This window comes from Drosophila suzukii, chromosome 3 (assembly GCF_043229965.1).
Source record: "Drosophila suzukii chromosome 3, CBGP_Dsuzu_IsoJpt1.0, whole genome shotgun sequence".
Lineage (NCBI taxonomy): Eukaryota > Metazoa > Arthropoda > Insecta > Diptera > Drosophilidae > Drosophila > Drosophila suzukii.
The window spans coordinates 63,523,198-63,543,614 of NC_092082.1; the positions used below are offsets into that span (position 1 = coordinate 63,523,198).

The window sequence follows — 20,417 nt, forward strand, 5'->3', positions numbered from 1 at the left end:
ACTCGTGCAGTTTACAACGTTTTAATTATCTTTATGTCTTGTTACCAAGAATAAGATCCGAAAGAACAATTATTGGTATTACGGTCGAATCAGTATTGTAGGATTTTTGTTGGAATACATAGTACTAATGTTTATATAAAAATTACTTAACACATGTTAACTCTTTATGAGAGGCATGCAAAAAATATGTGTTGATTATTTCTAAATGCATGCTAATGAGCTCCCAAAACTTTTCTCTGTGTTTATTTCTGTGTTATTGAGTACTCGTGTATACAGAAGTCGTTCTGAAATGGATCGTCTGTCCAATGAACCCCGATTCTTTGAGTATGCCTTGGTCAGCCCACTTAATTGAAGCTTCAGTGTGGCATGCTATTAAATGAATGTCTTCCCATACGCCCATGTAACTCTTTGCCGTCTTTCAATTACTTCCACTTTTCCCAACCGCTGACAAATTTGCTTGGGGTTATCTGCTGAAATTCCATTGTACTGCAGTCGTACACAGATGCATATAAACACAGCCACAATGACCATGCAGTTTCGGATGGCTATTTGCATTGGAACATTTATTTTTAGCTCGCCAACGGAAAACATTTCCGAACAATGACTTGTTTATGCCCTGCGGAAGCGTATTTTTCGGATGCATATTATGGGTTTGCAAACTGAACTGATTTACGATAGGATTTCGTTTGAAAACATGTTTTTTATGTGGTAACATATTGATTAAATGGATAAAATGTGTATTTTATCCCTTACATAACCAGGCAGTACTTCATTTATTTTGCTCCTTAAAGATTTAAAGAGTAACTGACTAACTGGAATTTATTTTCTTCAAAATGTTGACTTGCAGCAAACGAAGGACCCAATAACTTGGGTAACCCCAAAACTTTAATTCTAGAAAAGGCCATTCGGTCGTCCACTCGCAGGAACTTTATAGACCCAGACCCCCGAGAGGTGCCGTCAGAAACACACATCCATGCGAAGACCCGTGCCCATGCCCATAAGAGGCAATCAGTCTTGTGATAGGGGAACACTCCGACGACCTTGATCCGAACACAATTTGGCCCCACTCATTAAGGCGATGTGTATAATATACGAGTGTTTTAGATTAATTAAAGCAGTCGGGCCAGGCCAAACAGAATCAGCCGAGAAGTGCGGCTGGGTGTCTGAACCCCGCCACCCACTGCCATTTGCACCTAATCAGATATATATATATATAGGAGCTGCAGGGCGCTGGGGGCTGTGCGAAATACATTAAACGCCTCGAGCCATAATTTACGAGCCGTGCCAACTAATGCTGGTCAAATAAATCTGAATTAGGGAGCAAGCAAGCCACAACAAACTGCAAACTACAAACAGCAAACTGCGAACGACAAACATAATCGAAAATCGATCTCACGATCCGTGGTCACTTGATGCCGGTACCTCACCTCGTAAATGGTATTCATAACTCTCACCCGCTCCACGAGACTTTCGGCTCGGCGCGCAAAGGATGCGCGTTTATCGGCGATGGACATGTTGGGCTAGGGATCGGGAACTGGATCTGGAACTGGAACTGGACTATCCGGATTACTGGGATTGTTTCTCGGGAACCGACGAGTCACAGGGGGCGGATATCACGGGCGACCGCAGCTGGAATGAAAAGAGGGCCGGAGTTCAAAGAGACTGTTATCTAAGGCACCCGATCGATATGGATTATAGTTTGTAATATCTGTGCAAATATCACAAGGTACACACGTCATTGTCTAAGACAGCATATGCAAATACAGTAGATATCGCTTATGAGCACAGGTATCCGCAAACAAGGGAACATTTTTGATATTGCTGCTTGTTATCCGACAATTTATTTACAATGTTGAATTTACTTTAGTTTCTATTTCTATGGTGAAATATTTTGTTTATAGGATAATTTGTATATGCTGTGACAATATAATGTAGCATATAAGCACTGTATTTCTCAGACACATTTATAACTCTGGGTACCGAAGGCTGCCAACACGGGCCAAAATAAGCCCCTGACAAATCAGTTGTTTGAGGTCCCGGCCCCACAACATTGAAAATCTTTTAATATTTTTGGCGGACACACTGAAAGACAAGCAATAATCAACAACTTGGCGCTGAAATGCAATTAATTTCTATGCACAACTTAGTTTCTTGGCATTTGTTTGGGACATTACCGTTAAAACCGAGTCGAAACTAGAACGCAGTGGTAACTTTGGGATCAAAACTGTCAGCTGCCGAGCTCGGCATAAGTATTCGCATGGAAATTATCAACAACTGGCATTAAAATCGAGGCGGGGGAAAGGCGACTTTCGAGCGGAAACGATCGCATGCGAGGAACGCGTCCAAATCGGAGGAATACCGCCGTAGAACTCATGACACACACGGACCGTATGCTCGACTTTTGTAGCGCGGCGAGCATAAAGAGAGGGCCGGGTAAAATTCGAAATTCATTATTTATTTTTAAATGCCGTTCTCCTCTCGTTCTCCATTGTTTTCCCTTTTCTTGGCAGATTGATTTATGGATTTAAGTGCAACAGGTGCCACTCAAAGACGGTCGCGCGGAAATGCGTCGAAAGACTGCCGGACACACCCACCATTCCCATTCTGGAACTGATTGGGGCACAAAGCTGGATGCAATTTGCATAATGATATCAAAGCGCACTGGGTACCAAATTATGCTAAATTCGGTATGACGCACTAGAAGTCGTTCGCCGACAAAGTCTAGGCTTTTCAAAAATACTAACTTTGCTAATTAAGCAATTACGTCCATAAATAGTTTTTACAAAGAGAGCTAAATTAGATCTGATCGTGACCTATACTTCAGTGTAGTGAGAATTCATAAAGTACCTCATATGTTCACCACAACCTTCTTAAAGTGTTCGATTTAAAAAGTTAGATTTTCGTTTAATTTCTACACCCTCGCATAGGGTATTATAAGTTCAGTCAGAAGCTTGCAACGCAGTGACGAGACATTTCCGCGCTTATAAAATATGTATATTCTTGATCGGCATCACTATAGGAGTCGATATAGCCATGACCGACCAAACTAGTCTCGCAGTTTAAAAGCTATCGAGAAACACTCCTTTCTATTGCAGAAGATAGGAATTAGATCGGACCGGAGCGGACAATTATATCTTATTGCTCCTATAAAATGGATCGTATAAATAATGGAAAAAAAATTCTTGATGATTACGATGACAGTGCATAGTGGTCCAGAAGTCAGTTAAGGAATAGAAATATACGTAAATCGTTACAGCTCATTTTAATTATCGAAAAGCTGGAAAAAAAATGGCGGAATATTATTTTCGATGCGTCATTTAGACAAATAAAGCTGAGACGTGCAAAGAATTTCTAAATATCTTTTCGACGACACATAGCTCAATTCAGCTTAATGAATTCAAAAGTTTTGAGCGTAAGAAATTTAGCTATTTATAACTGTTTCCCGCTAAACTAGCAGGGCTTCCCACCACTACCACAGCGAAGTCACCAGCCTGACCTTTTAGTGAGACCGTACTCAAAGTTCCTTTGGTATTAAAAGTATGTGACAGTATAACTTATCGATACAATCTATCACACTGGTTCCAGCTCTATTTTTTGTGCAATTATTTATTAAAAATAAGCAACGACACGACGTGTGACAACGAACCACAACGAAATGGCAACGCGCGGCGGTCCAATGGTCGCGGGCACCGACGGCAACGACTTCGAGTTCAGGCAGCGCGTAGCTGGCACATATCAAATTAGGTTAATAACACTACATCGCATCGGCAGCTCTCTCCCACACACACAAATTATCTAATTACTGGGGCGCCTGCGGCAGTAGGTGGCAGCAATGCACACACAAGTGGCCCCCAGGAGCTCCCCCACGACCTGGAGCTGCCACCCACTTGCTGGCGCAAGGGGGGCGGGTGGGCAAAGTGCCAGCTGGGCAGCATGTGCGCCCCAGTAACGAGCTCAATCTACAGAGATCCCCCACTAACGGCCACTTTCTCTTTCAGCCTGCTGAACAAGTCCAGGTTGAAGTTCTGCATCTTCTTTCACGCCCTGCTCTTCTTCGTGATGCTGGCCAAGCTCACGTCGGACATCCTGGACCGCCTAGACATCTTTGTGCTGGAGATTGAGGAGCTGGAGGTGCCGCCGCCGCTGTGGTGGGAGTACGTGTGGGCCGGATCGCTGCTCACCTCCTTCCTGGGCCTCTCGGCCGCCAGGGGCAACAAGGTGCGCGAAATGCAGAAGTACATGGTGGCCATTCTGCTGTTCGCCATCCTGCCGCTGCTCTACTGCTTCGCCTACTACTTCTCGGACGTGTGGGAGTTCGCCACGCTGGACAAGTCCATGGAGCTGGACGAGACGGACATTTTCGTGTGGCGCGTAAGTTGCAGGGCCAGCTGATTCCCGGAGAACTCTAATAATCCTACATGTCCCCACAGGGCTATCCGTACGGTGTGTTCTGGTACGCCTTCTGCTTCGTGGGCTTCCAGGTGCACGGATTCACGCTGTACTTCGCCTACAACCTGGTCAAGGCCTGGAAGGCCAGAACTGCCACGCGCAAGTTCCAGTAATCTAAATACTCGCCAAACTAGTAAACGCCGGAGAGCAGGGCTAGTTGTAAATAATTTGGAAACTTGAAACTAACTCGAAACACTAGTGCACAAGAGCGTAATGAAACTATGGTAAATCTAAAGTTATGCAGCTGTTAAGGTATCGCACACTTAGTCATACAGGAAGGGAAACATATGGTCGAAACTAATCGAAGCGTCGGCGTTAAAGTTATTGTTAGTTGAAAGTTAAACCGTTCAAATGATTAAATAGACTCTTATCCATATACACATATATATACACACACGCAGCCTTGTGAGGTCAACTAAAGACAAGAAGCAACTGAAGCCACCAAATTTCCCCGAGTCGGAATAAAAACCAAAAACCAACCTAAAGATCACTTCATTTTTGCTTACTTACATTTCGACGTGCCTCGTGTTTGTTAGAAACGTTTTATATATATTTACACATGAAATATGCAAACATCAGTCTATGTTTACGTCTGCGGATGGGTACTTCCTCGCTTAGTTCATAATTAGTTCACTTTTTCTACAAATTTCGAAACCGTTTCATTTTTCCACGTATTTTAATTTTGAATTTCATTCAACGAACTGCACAGTGCCATACTGTGATTCGTGTGTGGAACGTTCGAAAAACTGCCCCAAACTACTTAAAACTTTCTGTCACTATTTACACACAACTATAAATAGGGATTCAAATGCAATTTGAGTGTTAAAGCAAAGTTCATCCAATTTCTGATCGTCAATAATATGGTGTAATGACAGGCTAGTCGCCAAACTAAACTGAGAATTGAATTTTAATGTAATGTTTTTTAAATCGTAATTTATTATTCGAATTTTTAAGTAGTTTTTTAAAAATCGATCAATAAAGATGCATATATATTTGTTCTTCTGAGTGGGTTAAAAGGCGCATTTTATTTGGGTTGTCCATAGGGAGGTGATAAAAGGGTTGAACTAAAATTAAACATTTTAATTGGTAAAGAATTGCGTAGCCCGCTTAATTTTTATTATCAAGCTTACTTTTATGGATATACTCATTATAGTTTAAATTTTTACCGACTTTTCTTTGTTTTATGCTAACAGATACTGAATCAAATGGAAATTCATCGTTTTTAATACAATTTTATTTGTTATTCCAAAAGGAAGGATACAAGTTCCTGAGCTTTCCCCCTTAAAAAACACCACCAAAGGCACACCTTCCCCGACCAAGCTCAGCCCGACTGGGCGTTGCAATGCGGCTGGCAGGCCGAGTTGGCCACAACAATCCAGTATTTAGTGACCATTTGTGCATCGAGGCGAGTGGAGGAGCAACAGCAGGCGAAAATTGCGCAATTGTTTACAATTTCGGACCGCAAGCCAGGCAGCTGAAAGAGAGGAAAGCTGGCGAAGAGAGCCAAAGCTTTTCGCAGCATCCTTTCCTCCCCTGCTCGCTCTGAATCCTTCTTTCAGTCCCCATTTCGACGTTGCCTGAGTGAAGAACAGATGCAAAATTTTCAACACACCATTTCGGACCAAAGTAAACAGGAAACTATCAAAAAACAATTGTGAAAAATTCAAAATTGATCCAAAAAAATTGATAAATATTAGCGGAGCAGAATGCGGGGCGAGGAAGCGACCTACAGGCGCACGACGCGCGAGAAGATTGTGCTGCGAGGGAACACAACCATACGCACCGTGGACTCCACTTCCACATACCTGCCCGTGATGAGTCCTGCGGGGTGAGTGTATCGCGGGGATGGACGAGGGGGATGGTAACAACTAGAGGCGCAAGGCGTGCCGGGACACTTGAGCGTTCCATGACTGTCGCCTCGAAATCGATTTTTATCTCGGGCTGCAGATGATTTTCAGATACAGATATACTATGTGAGGACAGCCAGAGCGACCTTCGCTTGTGGCTTTCCTCTGGATTTTCGGATTGTGCTGATGTGAGTTGACAAACCACTCAAGGCCCCCTGATTGCGGTGCTCTCAAATGTATGCTAAAGTTTTTTCGGATCCCCGATTGCAGGCCAACTCGAGAACCGGCTTTCTACGCCCGCATGCAAGCCCGCCATTAAATTACATTGCCGGCAAATTATTAAGAACCCGCTGCCATTTGAGTAAATACTCGGGCACACATAAGTGAGTGAACCGCCTTGCTTTCCCCAGAAATCGATGGAATCTTGAGCTACAAGCTAGCGTGCATTGACCACAGTCCGCGTTGGGTAATACGAGGAGTTGAAAATGTAGCGAGGACGAATCGAATTATGAATGTCCTATAAATATGTTATTACTTCCTGTAGGTGGTGGTAACTGTGTGTTACAAGAACGGTTAAAGTGAATTAGAGAAGAAATTAAGAGCCTTTTTAAACAATATAATCTTCTTTCCAAAAAATTGAACTTTACAGCTACAGCTGAGGACGTTTTCCGTTACTTAAATAATGTATTAAATGTTTAAAGCACTGACTTTTAAACCTTAAGAATAATGACTTCATCATTTTTTTCACCAAAATATTTCAAATGGTATTCTAATAATATGATCTGTATAATTCCAACTAAGAATTACAAATGCAACTTAAACTAAATGAACTTATTTTAATTTATAAACTTAAAAGTGTATCGTGCTATGAAATTCTTATAATTCCGTAGATTGCTAGGGCCAATCTGATCACTGCTTCGTTATGTTTTTTTTCCAAGTTGTGCTACCCTTTCCCTGTAAATGACCATGATTGAAACCGCCCCCCAGCAGCGCCCAGGCGAAACTTCCTTTAACCTCAATTCGCATTCACATAGACGCACACCAGCAACCAGGAAAACTACCCGGTACGGAGTGTGTGTGGGTCGCCTTTGTTGTGGACGCGTCGTCCAGTCGAGCGGTCAGTTGGTCTGCAACCCTTGAGTCGTCAGGTGGACGGCTCGTCTCCTCGGGTCGCGTTTTCGAATTTCTAGTGGAAGCCAATCGAGGGCTCCGGGCGTGGACTGTCAGGGGGCCAATTTTCCGCTCGAGCATAATCGCGTGTGTTTTTAAATTCAAAGTGAAGTGTCTGTCTCTTTGTTATCCGTCTGACGCCGGCACAGCGCCATGTTCAACACCAGTGCCCAGAATTGGTTCGGCATGGGCCAGGCATCGGTGGCTCCGGCCGGAGGTGTTGCCCAGTTGCTCAACAACAATTCGAATCTGTACAACCAGCCGCAGCAGACGGCGACACATCCCTTCATGCGCCAGCGATCGTTGACCAGCTCCAATCCCGCCCTGGAGCGATCCAACGCCATAGCCGTGCGGCCCCAGTCGCCACCCAACGTCCAGGTGGAGTACGAGGTGGCGGTGCCCTTCGTATCCGCCTATCGGCACACCCCATATCACTCACTCTGGGATCTGCACCAGTGGTAAGGGTAGTGGCAATCCTTGGGTCTAGAAGATAGGCCGAGTTCCCTGAAAACTTCAAAAAAGCTTTATAAACTGAAAAACTCTTAAAAATCTGTTCAAAAGTATGCTATGCTACTCCGTTAACGTACTGGATTTTTGAACGGAAAACATACCGCAGCATACTTTTAGAGCCCGTTTGGAACTGTTTCACCCCTTTTTTAGTAATACTCCTGATTAGGATTAAAATCTCTCTATATCACTCTATTTATTCCCCTTTCCTTAAAACGACCACTCCATATTTCTACATTTTATATCAAGAACATTTTAATATCAAGAAATTAATTGAAAAACAGTCAAGGGAAAGTACATAATTGTTTTTGAATTCCTTGACCTATCCATTAATTCAACCACCTTCTTGATTATTAATCTATGCTCCTTAAAGGATTTTCTTCATGGCATACAGCGCAAGTGTTCCCGAGAAAATCGCCCTCTTGACCCCATCCATTTTCCTCCCCGAATGTATTTCTGCCAGTCATAATTGCCACTGGCTGTAATTTGCATAGGGCAAAACGCTGTTCTCTGCTGTGCCAATGGCTTTATCGAGTAGGAATTAGCATAAACACCTCTTTGTGACACGAATTTTAAAGAGAGCCATCATAACGAAAAGTCCAAGGAAATCCGCCATCATTGGACTTTCCCAAGCCCGGTTGCTTTCCACGCTCGTGCCGTCCTTGTAACACTTTGCCAATCAATCAATGACTCAATTAAATGCAAGTAACTCCTAGACTAAGGCTCATTGATTCTTGCATAGTAAATAGGACAAATAAGCACTGGCCTAGTTAGCCGCTCGACTAATCATCCCCATCAGGAATCAGAAATCGTGGGCGAGCACATAGGAAACATTAACCCAAATTCGAACGAGTACAGCGCACAATATAAATACCAAGCGGATGTGCCAGGAGTCAGGCAATATGGCCGGGAATTATGGTCGTGCTGCTGCCAACTTAATTAGCCTGGCGTAAAATATATTGCGGCATAGTTCTCAGATCGAGATTTACAATGTTGGAGCCGTAAAGGCTTTAATGCCGCCGGATGACGCATGCAAATGCCAAAAAACAATTCGAATGCGAATACAGCCGTTAACAATTGTCGCCGGCACGTCAATAACCTGGCCGAGAGCCAACGGGTTTATTGAACCCACCTGCCTCTGAATAGCAGGCCCCCTGGGAGGCGCCACCAACTCTATTTCCTGGAAATTCCCGAGCATTGTCTGCGGAGGGGCAGGGCGGGATGGGGCAGGACCTCAGCTAGGGCTAGCTAATATTAGACGGCTAGACACGAGGAATCCAACTGATATATGTATATGCACACACCAGGACACGCAAAGCACTTGTCCGCGGCTGATAAAGCAAATGACCTTTGCGACATGGCCAAGTTGAATGGCAAGCGCCATGGAGCTACCAAAAAGTTATGGATAGTAAACCATAAGTTTTAAAAATGGGCCCTTGGGGACATTATTTAGCGTGTGTTATACATATATGTTGGTTCTTTAAGGGTATACTTTCTGTGGGCTATTTTGATCCTTATGGATAAGCCAAGTTTGATCCCAAATAAAGTTTATCTCATAATTGAAGACCTCTGAAAAAGGGAATTTGTTGAAAAATATTTTACAAGTGGAAGTAAGTTTTGAGTCCGTCGATTCCTTAGTCTGCTTGTAATCACTCCATACTAGGATATTATAAAGTGTTGAGTAATAAAGTTAAAAAGGCATTTAATGGTCAGAGGTGTCAATGTCCACTGCTAGGTGCCACCCGTGTCATTGGCCCCAACATAAATTGTTTAACATAGTACCGGGTATCTGATAGTCGAGGTTTCGAGTTTTCTTTCTAAACATTATGCGGCAGAAGTCTTCCGAAATAATTATTCTAATTTGAGTAACATTTAAGAATGAGCGAAAGCCTTTATATATCGGCATCTATTCATTTCATTTCATTTTTTTAATACAATGTTCATTTTTTATCTTAAATATCTAATGACACCCTTCATTCCTTCCAGCTCATCCACTCCCCCAACAAGCCTTTCGCACATGGCCCGGATGATGGACTCCCTGATCCTGGACTCACTGTCCCCATTTGGGTACACCAAGATCACCACCACCAGTAGACCCTCTCGAAATGCCACCTTGAAGAAGGGCTCGGATGGCGGACACTCCTCGACAGCGGAACGCCACCGGCCGATCAACAACTTGGGCTCAAATGCACCCGGGGGACTGGGTATTGGCGGAAGTGTTCCGTTGCGCACCAAGCAGCGACTGCCCACCCAAGGTTAGTGATCCGCGAAGCGGCGTTTATTATATAATCATTAATAAAATTCAGTCTCCGCCGCAGAAGTGGCACCTCAGCCGCGAGCCAGTCAGACCCAGGGCCAGATGCCGTTTCCATCGCAGCAGCAGGACAACCGGTGGGTGTCCTCCTTGAGGCGGCGTGATCCCGAGCTCCAGCCCACACTGCCTTCCATCGGCAGCAACGTGAATAGCAGCAGCCTGGGACAGAGTCACCACGGAAGTGCCGGGAATGTGGGACTGGCGGCCGCAGGAGCACCAACTCCGGCCACCAGCATGGGCACCATGAGGATGGGGCGGCCAGCAAGGGCCTCCGCCATGACGGCCGCCTTGAGGAAGAGCCGATCTGTGGAGCGCCTGCGGGCAAGAAAGCTTAGCACCAACACCCAGCTGACTCTGAAGCACAAGCCGGTGAAGAAGAACTCACTGGACGAGAACTCCAACTCGGACGACCAGGACGCCACCACATCCCTGGAGGACAACTCGCACGCCCAGTCCCTATCCACCAGCCACAACACGCCCAAGTGCTCGCCCAAGACCAAGGCCAAGCACTTCTCGCCGCTGGGCTACGAGGCTCATCTGGTGGACACCCTCGAGAAGGACATCCTGCAGCGGCACCCCTGCATCAAGTGGCAAGATGTAGCCGGTCTCAATGAGGCCAAGACAATATTGCAGGTGAGCTTCTTACTGGGCCAAAAACAAATTGAAAGTAATCACTAAGTTCGGATTCAAGTACTATATTGTGTCTTAAGTTCAGATTCTGAACGCAATTCTTCTTTTTCGTGTATGACTATAAGGCAACTCAAATTCCCTATAACCTTTTTCTGGGTCTATAGCTTCTGTGGTCTTAACCTACTTACCTCTGGAAGACATACACTTTTTTTTTCAAATAACTAAGAAGTAATAAAAAACACACTTGGCAAAGTAATTAAGGCATAAACGAGAACTCAAACACAATGTACAAGTTTTAAAATTTTATCGAATAAGATAACACTGTGAAACATATTTAGGGTTTTTGAGTTTAATCGCAGCTTGGATTAAAAATTTTAAAAGTACTGATCGAAACCGTTCAAGCCAACGTTTGGATATTAAGCAATGTAAATGAAGCCAATAGAAATATTATTTTGATGTCTTCAGGATTTTTAGTTTAAATGGATTGTTAATACTAAATGTTTTATGTTACTTTTTGGGACTACATTTTGTTATTCACTGTTCTGAAAAAAGTTGTTTAAGTATTTATTAACTATTTCTTTACCTACAATTATGATGGGGATTTATTTAAATCTTTAATGTGCTTAAGAGCTATTGTCGAGCTTAGCCAGAGAACCTCAAATTTGTCTCGTTTTGATCAGTACATTCAGATTTGGAAATCCAAACCTGGGTTATATTTACTGTGTAGCACATTAAATTATGAAGCCTAAACTCCATTGCCTTCATTTTTGCCCTAACAGGAAGCGGTTGTGCTCCCGGTCATTATGCCAGAGTTCTTTAAGGGAATCCGCCGGCCGTGGCGTGGAGTTTTGATGGTAGGTCCGCCGGGAACGGGCAAAACGATGCTGGCCAAAGCGGTGGCCACCGAGTGCGGTACCACCTTCTTCAACGTGTCCTCCTCTACCCTGACCTCCAAGTATCGGGGCGAGAGCGAGAAGCTGGTGCGGCTCCTTTTCGAGATGGCTCGCTTCTATGCACCCAGCACTATCTTCATCGACGAGATCGACGCCCTGTGCGCCTCCAGGGGCAGCGACTCGGAGCACGAGGCCAGCCGCCGGTTCAAGGCCGAGTTGCTCATCCAGATGGATGGGCTAAATGCGAGCATGCAGGAGGAAAAGGTGATCATGGTGCTGGCGGCCACCAATCACCCGTGGGACATCGATGAGGCCTTCCGAAGGCGCTTCGAGAAGCGGATCTACATTCCACTCCCAAACGGTAAGAAGGTGGTTAAAAATTCCCAAAACTATTATCAGTGATAATATCTAGATTGATTTGGAAATCCGTTGGTTCTTTGCCAGTTTCGTCATATAAAACTCGAAATATAAAACGCTGTCCTCGGATTAACCAAATGAAAATATTATTTTTCAGAGGACACGCGGTCGGCGCTTCTAAAGCTCTGCCTGAAGGACGTCTGCCTGTCCCCCAGCCTGAACACCGGAATGATCGGCGACGAACTGCAGGGCTACTCGGGCTCCGATATAAGCAACGTATGCCGCGACGCCTCCATGATGGCCATGAGGCGCCTCATCTCCGGGCGCACTCCCGATCAGATCAAGCAGATCCGCCGCGAGGAGGTAGACCAGCCGATTACTTTGCAGGACTTCCAGGACGCCAGGCAGCGCACCAAGAAGTCCGTTTCCGCGGACGACGTGGCCCGCTTCGAGAAGTGGATGGAGGAGTACGGGTCCTGCTAGTTGTACGGGCTGCTGGCCCAACACCCTCGATGATTGTATCCCATGCGTACTTCCAAGTCTCAATTGCAATACTTTTCAATCTGTATAAATCGTACTCGCTAGCCGTAATGTTTTGTGTTTTATATACGCTTAATTGCTCAAGTGCCCCACGCCCAGCATTGCCCCTCTATGTACGTGCACATGGTAATCTGATATCTTATAAATACATGATATATACACTGGATCCACATATGTAATTTTTAATATTTATTCAAAAGAACCCTACTATAGGCATATAGCAACATAATGTATTTTGTAATCAACATATTTGAAAACGGAAAAACGAAATAAATTACTCAACACCCCTTGGATCCGCAGACCCTACTGGGCTTTCAATTTGGCAATGGTGGTCTGGTAGTCTTGTTCGACCACACTGTACTCCTCCTGCAGCTGCTCCATGCGTTGTTTAATCGTTGGCAGGCGAGCCCGCAGCATCTCAGTGTCCATCTTGAAGCGCTCCATTTTCTTCAGATCCTTCAACTGCTTATAATAGACGGCGTTGAGTCGTTTCTTCACTTCCAGCCTATAAGACCGGTACTCCTTTTCATCCTTCACATTGGTGTAGAACAAACGCAGCAGCTCGTACACCTTCCGCACCTGGCGGGGATTGAGTTTCAGGGCTTCACGAGCTTCCCGCACCATTTCCTTGTTGAAACCCTTCATGATTTCGGCACGGGCAAACGACTTCAGTTCCTTGCAGGATCGGGCGTCCACAAAGTTGCGCAAACGTTGGAACTCCTCGGATGGATCCTCCACGGTGATGTCCACCACGTTCTTCTGTGTCTGATAAAACTTGTAAATGGTCTCCACCATCTGGGTGGCCAAACCGAGTTTCTGGAATGGCGGCAATATCAGCATCTGGCTTATTCTGGGTCGCTTGTTCTGCGGATAGGCGTAGTACTCGTATACGGTGGTGTAGCCAGCAGTGGCGTACTGCCATTGGCCGTCGTTGTTCTTGTACTTTTCATAGCTGAAGGGAAAAATAGCATGAGAAAAAGCTGAGCCACCAATAAACATATTTCGGCAAAATGAATTTGTTAAGCACTCGTTCTTCGGCAAGTCCAAATATTGATTTACCAAGAGCAAATAGTTACTGTTATGCCTGTCTTTGGTAATTTGTAAAGATTTTACACAAGCATGAACATATAAAAAAGCGAGGCCAGCATTAGCTGCCCGAGAATAATCTGATCAAATATTGATGCAAAAGTTATAACATGAAGAAAAACTTAGCCTGGTTATGCACTTAAAATTATAGAAGTGGTATGCAAAACAAGAACTAAAAAATTGGCCTTAAGAGAACTCCGAGTACATTGTTGCAAAGAATATTAAAATTCTGAGTATAGTAATTAAGTAACTTAAGCTTCTGCTGAATTACTTACCACAGGAAGTAGCACCACTGTGGGTCATCAGTGTCGATGTAGGAGGCGGCGTCCACGAACCACAAGACGAATGTCTGTAGCCGGGCAAAAAATTTGAGGAAGGACGAGCTCTTGTAGTCGCACTGGAAAATCTCGAAAAGCCTTTCGCTTCCGTCGTCCGCAACCCGAGTGTATTCGCTGATCTTCTCGCCGAACGGCTGGAACTTGTCCGCCTTGTCCAGGGTTTTGAGGAACTCGTCGAGGTTGATGAAGTAGCAGCCGTCTGGCAGACTCTGGGCAATGGTGCTGACCACGTCGTCGGCCTTGATCTCTCCGCCGGAGATCTCGTTTACCCGCTGGCCGTACTCGATGCCCAGGTAAATGTGCAAGGGTCCTGCCGTGTACATCACTCGCACGCGCAAGTCCTTGTAGCCGAAGATGGTCTCCGACTCGCCGAATATCTGGTGGGCCATGGCGGGGTGGAAAGTCAGGGCGTCGTTGTTGATGTCCCCTTTGTCCCGAACTGAAAGCAGAAGCATTGCAGGACTGCGACGGGCGAAATCCAGGGCACCACTTACTCAGCTTAAAGTCCACAACCTCTAGGGCATCGACCACCAAGTCCTGGTACTCCTCAATTTGTGCCATTTTGTGGTTTTTCCAATGCCGCCAATCAAATTGTTTTCGCAGATGGAGGGCAAGGATACCTTTCTGCTTGACTTGCTTTTGGCAGATACGTAAAATCCAGCAAACTTATTGCTTTAAAAATCAAACCCAAGGCACGTTTTATACAAAAATTAGTTGGTTTTTGTGGGTGTTTTAGCGCAATTTTCGCGGCTAAACAAAGAATTTTGGCTTCCCACCAGTGTTGGACAACGCAAGCTAGCCACCCCATTGACAAGGTTGTCAGCCGATTAAACTATCGGCGGCTTAATAGAATACAAATTGGTTCTCGTGTTGATTTTATTTTTAATTATTTCTATATTATTTTTAGATTTTTGGCTTAGATTTTGAAGCTATTTATTTATTGTGATTACTATAAGTATTTCACTTACTATTAGAAGTGGCAGGCGTGTTTCTTTTTCTTGCAGCCCTAAATTGTTTTAACAAAAATCGGCCCATACTGATTTTTTCTTTCCAAAATGTTGTTTAAATGTGACACTTTTCGCCTGGATACTTCCATTTCAAAATCAAAATCGTGGTCTGTCAGACACTTCACAGCACTACAACCTGGAGCAGCCAACTTAACAGCACAGCGATTGTAAGCATCGATAGGTATCGATTCTTATTTGTAAAAATAGGGGCATTCATACAGCATTTGTAAGCAAAAATTTGTGCGGTGCGGAGAAATATTATTGCGAAAATACCGCTTTTGCTTCCAGATACGTTAGGAAAAGGAACAGGCAGACCAACCAGGTTGCAAACAAGACGGAGTGCAGCATTTCACCCAGCGCAAACCAGTTTTAGCAGACTCTGCGGCAGGACAAAAACGAAGGCGAGGTTAGTGGGAAAATTGCCTAGTCATAGCGGCCAAAATACAAGTTAACTGCATTTCAGAGTACAATGGACACCTATTTGTTTGATGGCGGCCGCATCACCAAGATGGAGGTGGACTACGAGCCGGCCTGCAACGAGAAAATCCCCCTTGCCAAGGAGCTGGCCAAGAAGAACCCCGACGCGTTCCACGAAGCCATCGAGATGATGCTGCAGCTGGAGAAGCAGACGCGCCTGGGCGCCGACATGGTTTCCTGCTCCCGAGTCTTAGTGGCCATCTGCCAGATTTGCTTCGACGCCTCCAACTGGAACGCCCTCAACGAGTACGTATCCCTGCTAGTCCGCCGCCGCTCCCAGCTGAAGCAGGCCGTGGTCAAGATGATCCAGGAGTGCGTCACGTACGTGGACAAGACTCCCGACAAGGAGACCAAGCTGAAGCTGATCGACACTTTGCGCTCGGTCACCGAGGGCAAGATCTACGTGGAGATCGAACGGGCCCGTCTTACCAAGATCCTGGCCGACATCAAGGAGGCGGATGGCGACGTCGCCGGAGCTGCCACGGTTATGGAGGAGCTGCAGGTTGAAACCTACGGCTCGATGGACAAGCGCGAGAAGGTGGAGCTCATCCTGGAGCAGATGCGCCTCTGTTTGTTAAAGGAAGACTACGTGTCCACGCAGATCATTGCCAAGAAGATCAGCATAAAGTTCTTCGACGATCCGGTTCATCACGATCTGAAGCTGAAGTTCTACTACCTGATGATCCAGCTGAACAGGGACACTTCGTTCCTAAATACTTCGCGTCATTACCAGGCCATTGCAGAGCCGCCGCGCAAGAAGACTGGCCTCACACCCGTGGACTCCGCCGCATCCACAGATGATCAGAAAAAGAAGGACGAGGACAAGAAGAAGAAGGAGGACGATGACAAAGACAAAAAGCCAGATGTCGCCCCAGAGCCTGAGGTCGAAATTGAGCTGACCGAGGAACAGAAGAAGGAACTGACGGAAAAGCTGGTTTGTGCGGTGTTGTACTGCGTTTTGGCTCCGTTTGACAACGAACAGAGCGACATGATGGCCCACCTCTCGAAGAACAAGAAGCTGGAAGAAGTCCCAGCCTACAAGTAATTGCTTTTGATTCTAGCAATAGCTAAAACTAATTTTACCTTTCCTTTAACAGAGAAATTCTGCGCTTGTTCATGTCAAAGGAGCTGATCAACTTCGACACATTTAATGCCGACTTTGGACTCGTGCTGGCAGAGAATGAGATGTTCAAGGATAGCACCAAGCACGGCAAGAAGTGCATCACCGAGCTCAAAGATCGTCTGATAGAGCATGTAGGCCTACTTTCGTAGATCCGTCTGCCTTCCAGTGCTAATTAATATTTTCTGTTCTCAGAATATTCGCATCATTGCCATGTACTACTCCCGCCTGCATTTGGCGCGCATGAGCGAGCTGTTGAACCTGCCCACCAGCCGCTGCGAGGAGTACCTGTCCAAGCTGGCCAACAGTGACACCATCCGCGTCAAGATCGACCGTCCCGCCGGCATTATTTACTTTACCCAGAAGAAGAGCGCCTCGGACATCCTGAACAACTGGGCCACCGACGTGAACCAACTGATGTCTCTGGTCAACAAGACCTGCCACCTGATCAACAAGGAGGAGTGTGTCTACTCGGTCATGTGCGCTGTCGAGGAATAGTCCTGTTCATTATGGCTGCTTAGAATAGTGTTTTCCCTTTGAAGCGCCTTCCCATACGCAACTGTATCTGTACTAACCACCCTACCATCAACATTTTGATTATCTCCGCGAAGTTTGTATTCATTGAATGAACTACAATAATTAAAAGAAAACCCCTCTAAATGTCCATTGCAATGAAGTGCAGTTATTTTTTTTTTTGCCAGTCACCGGTGCTTTCTGACGGCATTTCGCAACACTTTGGGGGTGTGTACAGAGTGCTTCTTCTTGTTCGTGGGAATCGACATGGGCGTAGAGTGCGAGTTGGGCGAGGGGATATCTTCGGAACTAAAATATATAATAAATAAAAACCAAAGTTTAAAATGAATTGAACTAAAACTAAAAAATAGTGTTCGAACAAATTACAAACTTTTAAAAATAAAAGCACAACCGCTTTTTTGTTCGGGGAGCAGGAGTAAATTTGAAGATAAAATAATGACGATTCCGTTAAATATTAAGGAAATACTCCATATAAGATGAAATTATATTTCTGTTTTGTGTTCAGTATTTCCTTTAACGTGATTAGAACGTGATAGAAAAATATTCGTCTCCCCTGGTTACTTTGCCAAATTACCCCCTCAAACTTTTGACGGCGCTCCTGAAAGCTTGTATTCTCTTCATTTGTACCATAGCACACCGCTCATATCGCGAAATTGTTTATATTTTTAAATCGAGAATGCCAAAAGAAGATTGCAAGTACTGGGAAAAATGCTACCAGCGTAATCCCGCACATTTATCCAAATACAATCATCCAGAGAAGCCGGCTGAGAAAAAAGAAGACTGTGCAGAAGACAGAAAAGTGGCGCCAAAAAGATGTGCATCCTCGCAGTCGGGGGACAGGGAGAAGGACACTCCCACGAAGTCGGAGGACAAGGATGAGCCCAATGCAAGCAACTCCAGTGCAGACGTGGAAAACGAGGAGGAGGCCAAGGGCAGTTTTGAATCGGAAACAGCGGAGCTTCACAAGGAGGCCATGAGCAACATATCCGGGAAGAACTACATGGAGATCCTTGAAAAGCGCATTCGGCTGTCCGTGCAGAAGGAGTACGACAATCTCTGCGAGTCCAATGAGTTTATCAGACACAAATTCCTTGTCGAAATGCCCCCAGATTTCTATGAGTTCTGGAAGTTCGTGGGAAGCTTGAAAACCGATCCTGCAAAACCCAAAGATGCAGGGTTGGAGCACCTGGACAAAGTATTCCAACTGCAGTTGGTCGGGCCCTTTGAGTTCCTTGCCGGCAGATTTCACGGCGCAAAACTTGGCGAACCGGGAGACTATCTGCGCCACTGGCGCTTTTACTACGATCCCCCAGAGTTCCAGACGATCTTCGTGCGCCGAGGCACCGGGATTCATTACGGCTACTGGCGAGATGTGCCTCAGGATAAGGAGAATCTCTTGATAGCCCGCAACGACTCCGCCAAGGGTTGTGAATTTCAGTTCGTGGCTGGAAACGCGTTTGATGCATTTCTCTACTACCTGGAGCACGACTTCGTGGCCACCCCCTTCTCAGCCGGACAGCTGACCGGAGTCAAAAAAGCTGTGTCGAAGTACTTGAGCGACAATTCGCTGGAACTGGGCCAGCTGGATCGCCTGCAGCGGGAGCGCAACAAACGGGTGGTGGCCAAGACATTCCACCGAGCCGGCATTGTTGTGCCCTACGATCGCAAGACGCAGTTGGGCTACCGTCCACTGGCCGTCAGCGACTCCGAGCTCAAGAAGATGTTGGCCATGCTGGAGCGAAAGGACTTGGATGGTGGAGCCGCCAAGCAAGCGGTGCTGGCAAAGCTGCAGCCTGTGGCCAACGCCGCCACTATAGCCGTGGACGAATCGGACTTCGGCAGCGCCCTGGAACTGGGTATCGATATGTTCAGCAGTGGGCACAAGGAGCTGCACATGCTGGCCTCGTCGCTGCTGGTACCCGCGTATTCGATGCTTTCCCGGCCGCAGTTCATTGCCATTGCCAAGGCGCACATGGAGCAGCGTCGTCGAGAGGTGAACCTCAGCATGTTTGAAGTACTAAAGTAATTCGTTTTTTATTCCGCAACCGCAACATTTTTACAAACATTAAAACTAGGAAGAACACAGCCGAAAGTAGTTTTACATGTACAGATAGGAGTTCTCCTTTCGCGGTGGGACGTAATTGGGGCTGCAGGACTGCACGCCTACGCTCTGAAGGAGCTTTATCACTGGCTGGGCAGCCGTAGCGTCCAGGGGCAGCTTGTCTGTGTAGATGACGAAGGAGCTCACTGGCAACTCCTCCTGGTCCCGCCAACTGGCAACTGCAATAAGGGAGAAAAAGGTGAAATGCGATTGTTTCGCTGCCACCAGAACCACTTACCTCCCGCCGCCACTCCGGCAATAAAGTTGGGAGCCTCTAGTTCGGTGATATCCTTCTGGTCGACTCCCACGCCACGCACAATGGCTATGTGATCCCGGTAAAGCTGGATGTCCTCGCTCTTGAATTCGACCTTAGGCTTCAGCGTCAGGGTGACCACTTTCTTGGCCAGCTTTGCGTAGGGTAGTAGAAGCTCCGTAATCTCGCCACTGCTGGTCAGGTCCTCCTCCAGGATGGCCAGCAGCTGTTTGGACGAAGGACTCCAGTGCAGGGACGAGGTCTTGGCGGGAATGCCGCAAAGGCGTTTCGAATCCTTTGCCAGCAGCGAGGTGGCAAAGTGGGTGACGTTGACGCCCTCGATGACCACCAGGAGCTCGCTCTCCACGGGGGCTACCTCGCCAGCCGGCTCGCCATCGAATTTGAGCTGCAGCCTGCAAGTCCTAGATATTAAAACTGGGTAAACAAGGCAAAACCACGCACTTCTCGACCGGCTTCAGGTTTTCCAACTCATCCTCGTCGCAGTCGTCCCAGAAGGCGCGGGACGACGGTATGTTCAGTTCCCCAAATCCTGGACAGCTCATGGTGTCTATTTTAAGTTAATTTATGGGTGAAACTAATATGACAAGCTTAAGTCCGGTCACTGTGTTTTTTTCAAGTCATCAGAGTGACCATGTGCTGAACGCCAGAATAAGCACCATTCATCATTCAAAATAAAATATTTTCAGATATTCTCCAACATTTTCGATATTTTTACTGAGCTTATTAAGTTTAAATATTTTGTTTTATTCTGATAAGCATAGCTTTTATTATAG

General features: G+C 45.9%; 7 protein-coding genes across 17 annotated transcripts in view; 4 read left to right on the plus strand and 3 right to left on the minus strand.

The window, feature by feature from the left end:
- The window catches only part of LOC108004869 (exocyst complex component 4), a 29,833-nt gene extending 24,376 nt beyond the window's left edge, over positions 1 to 5,457 (minus strand). Inside the window, exons 1-2 of one of the 5 annotated variants that reach the window (XM_070995646.1) lie at positions 4,960 to 5,457; positions 1,428 to 1,629 (exon numbers count right to left, since the gene is read on the minus strand). In XM_070995646.1, the coding sequence (XP_070851747.1) occupies positions 1,428 to 1,514 (87 nt within the window). In that variant the 5' untranslated portion in view covers positions 1,515 to 1,629; positions 4,960 to 5,457. Of the gene's footprint in view, positions 1 to 1,427; positions 1,630 to 2,174; positions 2,378 to 4,959 lie in introns of those variants that run through there. The other 4 variants (XM_070995647.1, XM_070995645.1, XM_065865751.2 and 1 more) reach the window with 4 other exon arrangements.
- Positions 3,574 to 5,465, plus strand: jagn (jagunal). The gene is made up of 3 exons (XM_017080477.4): positions 3,574 to 3,744; positions 3,999 to 4,371; positions 4,431 to 5,465. Exons 1-3 carry the CDS (start codon positions 3,656 to 3,658, stop codon positions 4,560 to 4,562), a joined length of 594 nt encoding a protein of 197 aa, XP_016935966.3. The 5' UTR covers positions 3,574 to 3,655; the 3' UTR covers positions 4,563 to 5,465.
- Positions 5,466 to 5,754: 289 nt separating this feature from the next.
- kat-60L1 (katanin p60-like 1) lies at positions 5,755 to 13,660 on the plus strand. Of its 6 annotated transcripts, XM_036818916.3 has the most exons (6): positions 5,755 to 6,075; positions 6,147 to 6,277; positions 9,960 to 10,228; positions 10,280 to 10,920; positions 11,697 to 12,171; positions 12,325 to 13,660. In XM_036818916.3, exons 2-6 carry the CDS (start codon positions 6,156 to 6,158, stop codon positions 12,648 to 12,650), a joined length of 1,833 nt encoding a protein of 610 aa, XP_036674811.3. In that variant the 5' UTR covers positions 5,755 to 6,075; positions 6,147 to 6,155; the 3' UTR covers positions 12,651 to 13,660. The 6 variants fall into 6 exon arrangements, with proteins under 6 accessions (XP_036674811.3, XP_070851751.1, XP_036674812.3 ...); XM_070995650.1 differs by having other exon boundaries at positions 5,757 to 6,277; XM_036818917.3 differs by having other exon boundaries at positions 5,770 to 6,277; positions 10,292 to 10,920.
- On the minus strand, positions 12,884 to 14,926 carry Hat1 (histone acetyltransferase 1). Its single transcript, XM_017080480.4, has 3 exons — positions 14,626 to 14,926; positions 14,069 to 14,570; positions 12,884 to 13,659 (listed from the first exon to the last, which is right to left on the minus strand). The coding sequence occupies exons 1-3, from the start codon at positions 14,690 to 14,692 to the stop codon at positions 13,011 to 13,013; spliced, it is 1,218 nt and encodes a 405-aa protein (XP_016935969.3). The 5' UTR covers positions 14,693 to 14,926; the 3' UTR covers positions 12,884 to 13,010.
- Positions 14,927 to 15,269: 343 nt separating this feature from the next.
- Positions 15,270 to 17,407, plus strand: Rpn5 (regulatory particle non-ATPase 5). 2 transcript variants are annotated; one of them, XM_070995652.1, is made up of 5 exons: positions 15,270 to 15,364; positions 15,427 to 15,544; positions 15,602 to 16,656; positions 16,713 to 16,869; positions 16,931 to 17,407. In XM_070995652.1, exons 3-5 carry the CDS (start codon positions 15,608 to 15,610, stop codon positions 17,231 to 17,233), a joined length of 1,509 nt encoding a protein of 502 aa, XP_070851753.1. In that variant the 5' UTR covers positions 15,270 to 15,364; positions 15,427 to 15,544; positions 15,602 to 15,607; the 3' UTR covers positions 17,234 to 17,407. The 2 variants fall into 2 exon arrangements, with proteins under 2 accessions (XP_070851753.1, XP_070851752.1); XM_070995651.1 differs by lacking the exon at positions 15,270 to 15,364 and having other exon boundaries at positions 15,371 to 15,544.
- A 456-nt stretch (positions 17,408 to 17,863) lies between these two features.
- Positions 17,864 to 19,354, plus strand: Hpf1 (Histone PARylation factor 1). Its single transcript, XM_017080439.4, has one exon. The coding sequence runs from the start codon at positions 17,946 to 17,948 to the stop codon at positions 19,293 to 19,295; it is 1,350 nt and encodes a 449-aa protein (XP_016935928.3). The 5' UTR covers positions 17,864 to 17,945; the 3' UTR covers positions 19,296 to 19,354.
- Positions 19,278 to 20,274, minus strand: PSMG1 (Proteasome assembly chaperone 1). Its single transcript, XM_017080440.4, has 3 exons — positions 20,086 to 20,274; positions 19,609 to 20,036; positions 19,278 to 19,549 (listed from the first exon to the last, which is right to left on the minus strand). The coding sequence occupies exons 1-3, from the start codon at positions 20,184 to 20,186 to the stop codon at positions 19,368 to 19,370; spliced, it is 711 nt and encodes a 236-aa protein (XP_016935929.3). The 5' UTR covers positions 20,187 to 20,274; the 3' UTR covers positions 19,278 to 19,367.
- Positions 20,275 to 20,417: the final 143 nt, after the last annotated feature.